A 12,227-nucleotide genomic window follows, 5' to 3' on the forward strand; every position below is an offset into this window, starting at 1 on the left:
CTTTCTTCTTGCAAGGAATGTTTTTGATATAAATCTCTTTTTTAAAAAATTGCTTTTCATAATATTTATTATTATTGCTACATATATGGCAGGAAAATTTTAAGAGCCAGGGGAACATGAAATCTGCTTTGAGAGTGCATCTCCTAGAAATGACAGGGAAGCTACAAGCAGAATATCTCAGCAATATGGCTGCCCAGGCAAGACCTGACTAATAGCTGCTACTGTGGAAGGTAGAGATCTCAGGAGATCCCACCCTTAGGTAACTAAGGACTGACTGATGACTGCAGGGGGGATTAGTCTCCTGTGGGGGGTCACCCAATCAGTTTATCTAGTACAATGTGATCAGCCCTGAAGTCATACACATAAACACTCAGCAGACTGTACTTACATATTACATATTTATGCCATATATGTAGCAATAATAATAAAAAAGAGACTGTTGATTTGAGAAAGAGTGGAGGGGCAAGAGAGGGGTTGGGGAGGGGGACATGGAAAAGGTTAGTGAGGGAAAGGGAAAGGGATACGATTATATTTTAATTAAAAATTTCAAAAAAACTTAAAAGCACAAACAAACCAGAACTGGTTGTCCTAGGCCCAACATCAGAGCTAGCTCTACTTACTATGTCTTCCTTTTTCCTCTTTGTATTCTGCCCCACCCTCCTACCAGAGAGTCTAGTTTCTGTATTTCTGTGCTTTAGATGAGCATCTCAGTATCATACAAACCTCTTCCTCATGAAGATCGCCCTTAGCCATACTTACGAGAAGAACATGTTATATTCCAGGTTCTCAATAGTTGAACGGGAATAGTCTTGGAAGAAGTAAACACCGGTTACAGCAAAAATGTAGAAGAAGATAAGCAGCAGCATCAAGAGGAATGTCATGCTCTACAGACAAGATTCAAATTGGGGGTAGGTAAGGCAAGGATGCTCACCAGCAGCCCAGCCCAGCACACCACATCATCTCCCGGCAAATCCAGAGCAAGCGCAACTCTAACCTACAACAGTTTACTTTTTCTTTTTTGAGTTCTGTACATCAACTTGTTTAAATATAAAAGAAATGGGATGAAGTTAGTTCTTACCTCTCGAGTTGTTACAGAACATAAAGAAGATAATCCACATAAATATTTATTTAAAACTTAGTGCTCAGTAACTAGCAGACATTACTTTAGGGGCTGATGCTCCTAAGGACATACAAATGTTCTCATACAAGAACATTTCATGAACCTTTCACGATCTTCTTTGACCATATTAAATAGTAAACCCATGCTTTCTACCTTGTCCCCCATTCTACTTTAGGTTAATCAGTTTAAGTCACCTTCAGGGCCCTGGCCAGAGCCAATATAATAACTTTAATTTGACGGAATCGTGCAAACAGTTTGAGAGACCTCAGCACCCGGGAGATCCTCAGCAGCTGGAGCCACACGGACTTCCCCGAGACTCCCATCAACACCACAAACTCAGGAAGCAGAGACTGTGGGAGATACAGGCAATAAATAAGGATACCCAAAGAACCCAGACACAGTTGCCCCTGTTAATCCTGTCTTCTTCATAGTTTTCTGGGTCTTACTTTGAATCTGGGAACTGTTTGCTATTTAGTCTTTTTATATTAATCTATTTAAGCTCTATACTTCAGCTTGTTTACATATTTAAAAATGGGATAAAATTAGTGCTTTATCTCTTGAGCTGTTACAAAACATAAAGAAGATAACCCACAAAAAATACTTAAAATAGTGGCTGTCACTTAGTGCTCAGTAAGTAGCAGATGTCATTTTAGGAGTTGATTCTCTTAATGACAACAATTTCTGCAATTACTTTTAGCTTTAAGGGGAAAAAAATCAAAGCAGCAAAATTGATAGATTTTTATATATTCCTTCCTGGATGTTTTAGCTAACTTATTTACCAAGGCATATAGCTGGTCCCATTAACTAATCCTAAGGATATTTATCCTTACCAGCATGGTAACAACAAAGTCAAAGACATTCCAGGCATTATTCCAGAAGAGAGTAAAGCCAGACATCCACATTAGAAGGATCTCTAAAATGAAACTAAACAAGATAAACCAATCTGCCACCTCCAGAGTCAGTCTCAATGGCCACAGTTTAGTATTTGTGGATTCCATCAATTCTGTAAGGTAGAGCAAGGGAGAAATAAAAATTAAGTGAGAAGATGAATAATGAAGGCTGATCACTTATAAACCAGAGTTGTGACCACTACTATTCCATTTCTCTTGAATTCCTCTGTCTTTCATAAATTTGTTTAAATCTATGAGTATTTTGCCTGCATGTATGTATGTGTATACATATATGTATATGTATCATATGTGTTCCTTCTACCTGAAGTCAGGGGAGGGTGTCAGATCCCCTAGAACTGGAGTTACAGTTGTAAGCCCCTATGTTGATGTTAGACTTGGACCTGGATCATCTGCAAGAGTAACAAGTGCTCTTGCTTCAACCTGTATAATACAGGGCAGAACTACCCATAAAACAACAGCGATACTGTACTTCTTGTTGCTGGTATAAGTAACAGTGGCAAGCTTACAACCCATTCTACAGTCATACAGCCCCTACAGAATTTCCCTCTTTACTACACCCCCACCATATGCTGTACAGTTAAGTTTGTCCTAAAGTTTATAGGAAAGCAATGGGTCTTATAAACAGAGTGAAAATATAGAAATATGAGATTAAATCTTTTAAAACATTAAACTTCTGAATAATTTCAAAGATGCCTTTTACAATTGATGTGTCCTAAGATGATTTTTATTTCTTAGTAGCCATGACACATGTACCTACCTACACACACACACAAAAGTAATTAAACAAACATATAATAAATTCTGGTTCCCAGAAGCAGGGGATTACAATATTAGAAGGCACTAAGGACCACATTTAAGTCTCACAACATGTGTGTGTGAGTGTATGTATACACGTGTATATGTGTAAGTTTGTGTCATGATATTTTTGTTTGTGTTTTAATAAAGTTTGCTCGAAGATCAGAATGCAGAGCTAAGCTACTAGAGGCCAGGGAGTGGTGGCATACACTTTTAATCCCAGGACTTGGGAGACAGAGGCAGAAAGATTTCTGTTAGCTCAGTGCCACCCTGGGCTACATAAAATTGATATAGTCAGATATCACACAAAGGTTATCCCAGGACTTGGGATCCTACGCCTTTAATCTTGGCACTAGGAAGGTGGAGACAGGAGTGCTGTAGCTGGGCAGAAAGAGTAATATCAAGTGGGAGGAGGCAGGAGCTCATTGCAGTCTGAGCAAGCAGTTTAAGGCAGCAGTCTGAAGCGGTCAGTCAGAGGAGGCAGTTTGAGGATTTGGTAGAGGTAAAAGATCTCTCTACTGGCTGGCTACACTGCTTCTCGATCTCTTAGTTTTTGCCCCCTAATATCTGACTCTAGGTTTTTATCATTAAGAACAATTAAAATTTATGCTACATGTTTGTGGGTGCAGAAGAAAGTGTAGGATTCCCTAGAGCTGGAGTCATAGACAGTTGTGAGTGTGTTAACTAGTAAACTGTCTCTCTGGTCTCAAATTACTTCATTGTTCTTTATGGAAATCCTGTCTGTGAAAGCAAAACTGAATAAACATTATTGCTAAATAACTAAAGAAAAGTCAGAAAAATAAACAGCAGAAATTGTTTAAGTGAGACAGAAGGTGAGGGGTGACCACTGCCAATGCTGCAGCAGCTAATGAAAAGGTGTACTGTCTGGAGAGGAAAATATAACTATTCTTTCACTCTACCACTTGGGAGACTGAGGCAGGAGGATCGAAAGTTCAAAGGCAGCTCAGATTACAGTGAACTAAGGCCATCCAAGACTTCGGTGAGACCCTGGAACAAAATAAGCCAGGTGTTGTGGGGCACTCCTCTGGAGGGCAGCCTAGTTTACATAAAAAACACACTCAAACTTAGTGTTGAACACTTGTATCCAGCTAGCACTTGGGAGGCTGAAGCAGAATTGAAACTGAGGACAACTGTGGCTACATAGGAAGTTCTGGGCAGCCAGGGCTATAGTAAAACCCATCTCTATGCACTAGCGAGTCTTGGCATTTAAGAACACTTATTGTTCTGCAGAGGACCTGGGTTTGGATTCCAGCACCAACAAACTAACAGGTCAACAATTTAGCTTGCCTTAGTAAGGCAAAAGAACCTTAATGTAACAGAGCTCATCCCAGTGCAATACAATCTTTCTCTGGAGTGGAAGGCAGGAATTTAATCAGATAGGCCAGACAAAGTATACAATTCCACAAAACAAGGTAGTTTTGATACAGGCAGCACCTATTGCTACAACAACATAAATCAGTCACTTCATAGAATACCAATTAAGTTCACACTGGTTGTAAGAAAAATTCAACATCATAGAGCAGAATAGCACACTGGTATTTGTATAAATATTTGGCCAAAATCAATTGCTGGTGTTGGGGGAAAAAAATCACAACTTGTGATTCATGAGTTCAAATAGTGCTTACAATTGAAACAAGCATGTTTTGCTTTTATTTTGTTCTGTTTGAAATGCCAGGGGGACCAATCTCAGGGGCTTGTACATGCTAGGCAAGCACTCCACCCCTTGGGCTAAACTACAAGCCCTAAACATTTGGCTTTAAACAAGTAAGATTACAAGGGCCTGGAGATGTGTCTCAGCAGTAAGAGCACTGGCAGAGTACCCTATTCCCAGCAACCATTCAGAGGACATCTGTAACCAGGAGACCCAATGCCCTCTTCTGGCATCCGTGGGCACTGCATGCATGCACATGTAAAACCACCTACACATATAAATAAAATAAAAAATAAATATGTAAAACAGATTGTCACAAAATAATTGATTTGGTCAAGCTACATAATATGAAAATAATAAAATATGATAATAGGTGAAAATGATAATACAAAAATGGTAAAATCCTCAAAATTTAAGAAATACCATATGAAAACAGAATAATAAATACTTATGGGGACTTTGTTTTGGTTTGTGGCTTTGTTGATTTGGTTTGGTTTGGTGTTTCAAGACAGGGTTTCTCTGTGTAGCCTTGGCCGTCCTGGAACTCACTCTGTAGACCAGGCTGGCCTCAGCCTTGACTGTCCTAGAACTGACTCCGTAGACCAGGCTAGCCTTGAACTCACAGAGATCTGCCTGCCTTTACCTCGCAAGTGCTGGGATTAAAGGCGTGCGGCACCCCCATCAAGAATTACTGCTGTTCTTTCATTCTAAGCAGTTTTTATGAACTTTATCTTTTGAGAGAGTTACTGCACAGTGCAGGTTAGCCTTAATTTATAACCCTGCCTCAATTTCCAAAGTGCTGGATTAAAGGCACTCACCACCACTCCTGATCTGTGCAATCTGCCTGAGTTAACAATTAAATGAGATGTCCTTCTGTTTTTTAATACGTTTCATATAATATGTAAATGGTATTTTAGAGCCCCTTTTCGCTTAGGTAGGCATAGTGGTGCACACCTGTAATCTCAGATGGAAAAAAGTACAAGTAGGAGGTCAGCTTCAAGGTCATCCTTGAGGCTAGTGTAGGTTACATAAGACTCTGTCTCAAAAAGTAAATGAATAAGTACATCTGTCCCCATCACAATGAACTGATACCTGAAAGTATGAAATGGTCAGGTTGGAAGAAAATGACCTTTTTCATAAGCACCAGTTCTCACCTATTTCGACCATCAGTACAATTGTATTGAGAAAGATGAGGGAGATGATGAATTTCGAGAAGATAGGATCTGTTTGCTTTTAAGGAAACACACAGACAGAGCACATTCTCATTCATGCAGCTGAAATAATAAGGACAACAATATCAGATATGAGAATTTGAAGAAAATAGTTTGAGAGGAAAAATAAATCATTAACAGATGAGGGAAAGCCACAATAAGAACAGGTGACACAAAAGGATACTCTCAGTAACCCATCCAGCCCACAGGGAAAGAGGTGGTCTCTGGCTGCACCGCACACGGAGCCTGCTCAGCATTCGCTGGGAGTGTGTGATGTGGCCCATATGCCGGGGCTTTATGGAGAAGCGCACTAGCTGGTGCTGGTCTCCTGACATGAGTTTCTTCTGGAGAGAAGGGTCTATAACGAAAAGGTAATTGGGCATGCCCGTTGTTCAGCTTGAATGCACCAGTACCGGGCAACACACAAGACTGCCTTCCCTCCCCAGCCTCCCTGCCAAACAGAAAGGAGTATAGACAGATCTACAGGCTGGGGGGACTGTGGACAGCAGGCAGAGTTGGGGAGAGGGACACTGGTAAAATAATGGACTTTCTACACGCAGCAGCAGCTCTGCCTTGGAAGCTGCTCTTTTCCAAAGCAACTAAGAATTCTATTAGTGTAAAGTGAACATGTATCGTTTATGCTCACACTGACTGTGCTTATGAAAGCAGCAGCTGGTTCACGACCTGCTAGGAAGGCTCTCTCCAATTCAGACATCCACCTGCCTCTGCTTTCTAAGGATGTAAGGCCATCATCACCAGCTCAGAAACCTCCAAGTTTTAAGTACCTTTGGTGGAAACTGTTCAAAGTCAGGGTCACCTAACTAGGATTCAGAGGAATAGATAGAGGTTTAAAGTCCTGAATTCATCAAGTTTAGCGTAGTTTCTCATCTCTAAAATTTTCCTTTTATTTGTACTTTTCAAAAAAATATGTGTGTGTATACAACTGCAGGAGTAAGTTGTCTTCTTGTACCATGTGGGTCCTGGGTATAGAACTCAGGTTTTCAGACGTGGCAGCAAGTACATTTTACTCCCTGAGCTATCTCTATCTTGCTGTTCCCATTACTTGAGATAAGAGTCTCAAATAACCCCTCTCATCCCCAAACTACACTGCGTAACCAAGAATGACCTTGAATTCCCAGTGCCTCCTCCTCCAGAAGGCTGGAATTGTAGGCAAGTATCACTCACACCCGTGCGTGTTTTATTTAAACGTGTGTGTGTGTGTGTGTGTGTGTGTGTGTGTGTGTGTGTGTGTGTGTGGTCGAGCATGCATGTGTATGCCAGAGGGCAACTTTTGGGAACCAGTACTCTCCTTCCAGGTAGGTCCTGAGAATCAAATTCAGGTTATCAGCATGGCAGCAGGCAACTTTACTCACTAAGTTATATTGCCAGCCCTATTTTGTTGTTGTTGTTGTTTGGAACCAGGGTCTTGCTATGAAGCCCAGGCTAGCCACCATTCCTGGCTCCACCCTAAAATATGTTTCTGCTTCCTATCTTCTGAGGATGTGGACAGGAATATTACACTTAGTGCAAGCGAACAGGCTGCTAACCAAGTATTTCCCGGAGAGTGTGCCTTGGTACGGCTTGGCTCAAGCCTTGCAAATGCTCTATGAGAGAGAAGGTGTCGATAAGCCGCGAGCGAATAGCATCAGCTCTAGGCAGCGGTACCTGTCCTCGTTCCTGGGCCATGGCTGTGAAGAAAATAGAACCAAGGGTCAGAGGTTTGGGGTTTTTTGTTGTTGTTTTTTCCCTTCCTTCCTACCTTCTTTGCCTTTCAGAGATTTAGGAAGCCCATTAAAGATACCATGAGCAGTTAAGTACAAACACTTTGAAAGACTCAAAAATGGGGCGCACACCTTTAATCCCAGCACCCAGGAGGCAAAGACAGCTGGATCTCTGTGAGTTTGAGGCCAGCCTGGTCTACAAGAGCTAGTTTCCAGGAAAGGCTCCAAAGCTACAGAGAAAACCTGTCTAGAAAAAAAAAACAAAACTAAAAAAGTTTTTGTTCTTTGGTTTTGATTTTTTGTTTATGCAAAAGATAGAAAAAAAATCATGAGATATTTCCACAGTCAACTAAATATCCACGAATTTTCACTTTCTGACAGTGCTTGTAATTATGTATTTATTTATCCATCTATTTATTTATTATTTATTTATATTTTTTCAAGACAGGGTTTCTCTGTAGCTTTAGAGGCTATCCTGGAACTAGCTCTTGTAAACCAGGCTGGCCTCGAACTCACAGAGATCCGCCTGCCTGTGCCTCCCAAGTGCTGGGATTAAAGTTGTGCGCCATCATCGCCCAGTATTTCTTCTTTAAAAATAATTGAAAGGGCTGGCGGTGGGGAAGCATACTTCTAATCTCAATCTCAAGAGGCTGGTGCATCTCTGTTGAGGCCAGCCTAGTCTACATAGCTAGTTCCAAGCCAGTCAGGGCCATATAGTGAGACTTTGTTAAGAAAAAGTAAAAATTGAGCCTGAGCCTGGTGGTGCGGACTATCAACCATCAATCCCTGAGGTTGAGGCCAGAGGATAGGAAAGTTCTAGGCCTGCCAGATTATTGAACATAAAGCCAACCTGGGAAATTTAGTGAGATCATGTCTCAAAAAGTCAAAAGAGGACTAGGTAGGACTAGGAATATAATTCGGCAATGGATCACTTGTCCAGCATTGGGTAAGGTCCCCGGTTCAATCCTCGGGTACCCACCCTTTCGAACAAACAACAGCAATCGGTGAAAAATTATCGGGCAGGGAGGCAGAAGGCCTAAGGCTGGACAAAGAATACAGACCTCACGTGGACCTGACAAAGCAGGATACGAGGGAAGGCAGCAGCAGGATGTAGTGTTCTACGCCCTATAATTGGACAAATCAACAGCCTGGCACTTGGAATACGTGTCGTATTGTGCCCGAGTGTGTGAGCGCCCCAACGCCCGGAAGGGAGGGAGCGGGGCGGCTCAAGCTCCCCTCCGTCCCGCTTCAGGGCCTCACGTCAGGCTCAGCGCACTTCCGCCCACTCAGCCCTGACTTCACCCCTCCGCCTCCCGCGCCGGCGCCGTGAGCTCCACTCCTCCTCCGCTGGCCGAGCTCAGGGCCGCCCCGGCTACCCGGAGCCCCCACTTCCCACCGACCCCAGCCAAGGCCTTCCCCCCCCTCCCACAGCCGGGCCCGCGGGCGTTCGCCCCGCCCCGCGCGCCAGCCAATCGGCAGTTACCAGCTGGTTCATCCCGCCCGACGCAGCGGGGGATGCAGCCAATCGGCGGCTGCCACACTGCGGCCCGAGCCGGCCTAGGGGGTTGGGACCTCGGCAGCAGGTCTGCACGGGCCAGACGCGCGAGCTCAGGCAGCGGGTGCGGATCCCGGGCACTCTCTTCTCAGTCTCCCGGCCCCGACCCTCCGACCGCCCCATCCGGGTCTTGCCGCCATGCTCTTCAGCCGCCTAGCGCTGCTCCCGGGCGTGGCGCTGCTGCTCGCCTCGGCCCGCCTCGCCGCCGCCTCTGACGTCCTGGAACTCACGGACGAAAACTTCGAGAGTCGCATCTCCGACACGGGCTCGGCGGGCCTCATGCTAGTCGAGTTCTTCGCCCCCTGGTGAGGCCACTGGGCAGGGTCAGGGCCGGAGGAGCAGCTGGGCGCGGGAGCGTTTGGGCCTACGAAGCGCGGACGTCCTCCACTATCCATGGGCCTGGCTGCAGCTGCCGCCTTGCCAGTCGGGGGTGGGGGTGGGGGTGGGGGCCGGGGCAGATCCGGAAAGGAAGAAGCCCAGGTTCTCGCTTAGGGCCACGTCCTTACTCCGTGTTATTGCTGCACTTCCTATGTGGAGGGATTTACCCATCCCCTCCCCCTCCGATCTGTATCTTTCAGTATCTAGGTGAGTCAGTGTAGACGTCTTCTGGTCTGCAGGCCAGCCAGTCATCCCAGAACCTTAGGGAAGAGGCAGGGGTACAGGTCCTGGGTCCCAAGGTATTTCCTTTCTTCTTGTCCCCACCCCAGAGCCAGTGGTTCCTAACCAAGGTCACTCAGTGGCTGCAGAACGACCGTAAGTGCTTTCTTGAGACAGGCCTTTATTTTGTCCATGGCATGGCTTACAATATTTTACATAAAGCTGTAAGCCGCAGAGGCGCCTCCATTGAGAAGAGAGTAAGCGAACAAGAATAATTTCACTAGCATCTATCACAATTGTCAACTTTAGATAATTACAGAAAATGATAAGACTCACAATGGAGAAAGTAGCCACCGTTGGGGGAGTATACCACTTCAGGGGCCGCGTAACCTCACAAAACGGTAGATTCTTTAGAGTAAATGTGACCCCAAATAAGAACTTACTTGGGAAGGGAGAACATAGGATTTCTGGGTTTGTCTCTTAAGTGGTGGGTTGGGTAATTTGCAAATTATTGCCACGGCATACTAATTAATTTAATAGTTCAGAAGGTGTGTACTTTTTTGCCCTCCTGGCACAATGGCCTTTAATTCAAAACTATTCAAAAGAACCCATAAACCAGTGTTTCACAGTTAAACTGTAACTTATCTTTGCTTCTGACCCAGTGGGATCGCTACATTCCAAGCTCCTCTGACTGACTTAGAAGATGGCACTCGAAAGTCCTGTAGTGAAGACTGCCTGAATCAGGATATACTAGAGACAGGAAACAATTTGTATTTCAGCTTGGGGTATTTTGTGTTCAGGGCATTTTGTGGCTAACAATCCCTAGAATTCAGTGTTCTCGCTTAGAAACAATTTAACATAGTTATGTAATCATGCTGTTAGGTTTGAGGGGGCGTTGGTTGGGTCCAGCTTCTTTGACTGAGGGGTCACACATTTGGAGAATTGTGGACTGTTACACAGTTTAAAGCAGTTTGGAGTTAAGGCATTGGGATATGGCTCAGTGCTTACCTAGCATTTTCAATTGCCATTGTTGAAAATATATATTTAAATGTTAAAGTGTTTTTTCCTCCCTTTGAGACAGGGTCTCTTTGTAGTCCTGGCTATTCTGGATCTCACTCTGTAGTTCAGGCTGGTACTTACTTTTTTTTTTTTTTTAATTCTTGAGTCAGGGTTTCTCTGTGTAGCTTTGGAGCGTGTCCTGGAACTCATTCTCTAGACCAGGCTGACCACAAACTCACTGAGATCCTCCTGCCTCTGCCTCCCAAGTACTGGGATTAAAGGCACTGCTTTTCTTTTTCTTAAACCAGTTCCTCTGTATTGTCCACACTGACCTCAAACTTGGGATCCACAGGATCTCCTGTAGCCCAGCTGGGCTTCAATGTCTGATCCTCTTGCCTCTATCCTAAACACATCATCCTAAAAATTGTTTCACCTGCTTTTCTTAAGACTACATATCCCATAATGCATTGAGCCATCAAGAGTTGGGTGGATTTCTGCTGTGGTGTCTGCTTTTAGTAGGCTTAGAAGATAGTCACCTCCCACATTGCCAGCAGAGTCATCTTTTCAGCATTGAGATTTCACTGCAAACCCCCCCCCCCAACAATCAACTCATTCGTCCTTCTCCAGACTGGGATTCCTACAGGGAAAGAACTGTCGGCTTTTTATCAAAGGCTAAAATAATTAATTGCTCCTGACAGTGCAGCATGAAGTGATGACTGAGTTTGTGCATGTTGGCGTTATCCTCTGCTATGCACCATCTCTGAGAGTAGGTGAATTCTTTGTGGTTTAATATTGGCGGGGTGGGTAAAAGAGTTAGTGGGAGGCTGGTGGTGGTGGCCCACTCCTTTAATCCCAGCACCAGGGAGGCAGAGGCAGGCGGATCTCTGTGAATTTGAGGCCAGCCTGGTCTACAAGAGCTAGTTCCAGGACAGGATGCAAAGCTACATCGAAAAACCAAAGAAAGAAAGAAAGAGTTAGTAGGTTCTGTAACAGACCCCGATTTCCCTTAAAGTTCACCAGATTTCTGTTCCTGGTTGGTTGCCTGGGAAAGACAGTCTTTTCTGTCCTAACAGGAACCCACTTTGTATATTTGTTTACCTTGTGGATGGTGCTACTCTTTAGAACTATTGCTTTTAGTCTCAGCCTCTGGCACACTGATTTCTTCACAGATTCATTGTATCTTAGTTACTTTTCTGTTGAGTGACAAAGCACCATGACCAAGGCAATTTGTTAAAGAAAGGTTCTTTCAGGGGTTCACAGTTTAGGGGATTATAGTCCATGACCATCGTGGCAGGAGCTATATCAGAGAACTCTGCTCACAGGCTGAAACAATGACCTTGAGGCAGTAAGAGCTAAAGGGGAATGGTGTGGGGTTTATTGCCTGTGGAGTTTTTATGTGTATGCATGGAGGATACCAAGTCCCTGGAACTGGGGTTACACATGGGTAGGTGCTGGGACTAGAACTCAGATCCTCTGCAAGAATAGCAAGTGCTCTTAACTGCTGAGCCATATCTTCAGCTCTGCCTCTTAAAACTGTTTTACTATTGTGGGGTCAAGGGCAGATTGGTGGTGTGTGTTTTCTCCACCTTTACATGGATTCTGGGGATCTCTAGTTGTCATGCGTATGTGCCAAGTTATTAGGTGCT

At 44.2% G+C, this 12,227-nt stretch overlaps 2 protein-coding genes across 2 annotated transcripts in view; one reads left to right on the forward strand and one right to left on the reverse strand.

Moving 5' to 3' along the window:
• The window catches only part of Catsper2 (cation channel sperm associated 2), an 18,224-nt gene extending 9,300 nt beyond the window's left edge, over positions 1-8,924 (reverse strand). The window contains exons 1-7 of the mRNA XM_013352698.2: positions 8,492-8,924; positions 7,257-7,397; positions 5,894-6,067; positions 5,653-5,721; positions 1,951-2,123; positions 1,315-1,470; positions 760-884 (exon numbers count right to left, since the gene is read on the reverse strand). Of these exons, the coding sequence (XP_013208152.2) occupies positions 760-884; positions 1,315-1,470; positions 1,951-2,123; positions 5,653-5,721; positions 5,894-6,067; positions 7,257-7,395 (836 nt within the window). The 5' untranslated portion in view covers positions 7,396-7,397; positions 8,492-8,924. The remainder of the gene's footprint in view (positions 1-759; positions 885-1,314; positions 1,471-1,950; positions 2,124-5,652; positions 5,722-5,893; positions 6,068-7,256; positions 7,398-8,491) is intronic.
• A 105-nt stretch (positions 8,925-9,029) lies between these two features.
• The window catches only part of Pdia3 (protein disulfide isomerase family A member 3), a 23,737-nt gene continuing 20,539 nt past the window's right edge, over positions 9,030-12,227 (forward strand). The window contains exon 1 of the mRNA XM_005364341.3: positions 9,030-9,290. Within this exon, the coding sequence (XP_005364398.1) occupies positions 9,124-9,290 (167 nt within the window). The 5' untranslated portion in view covers positions 9,030-9,123. The remainder of the gene's footprint in view (positions 9,291-12,227) is intronic.

Source organism: Microtus ochrogaster (assembly GCF_000317375.1).
Source record: "Microtus ochrogaster isolate Prairie Vole_2 chromosome 14 unlocalized genomic scaffold, MicOch1.0 chr14_random_1, whole genome shotgun sequence".
NCBI classification, from domain to species: domain Eukaryota; kingdom Metazoa; phylum Chordata; class Mammalia; order Rodentia; family Cricetidae; genus Microtus; species Microtus ochrogaster.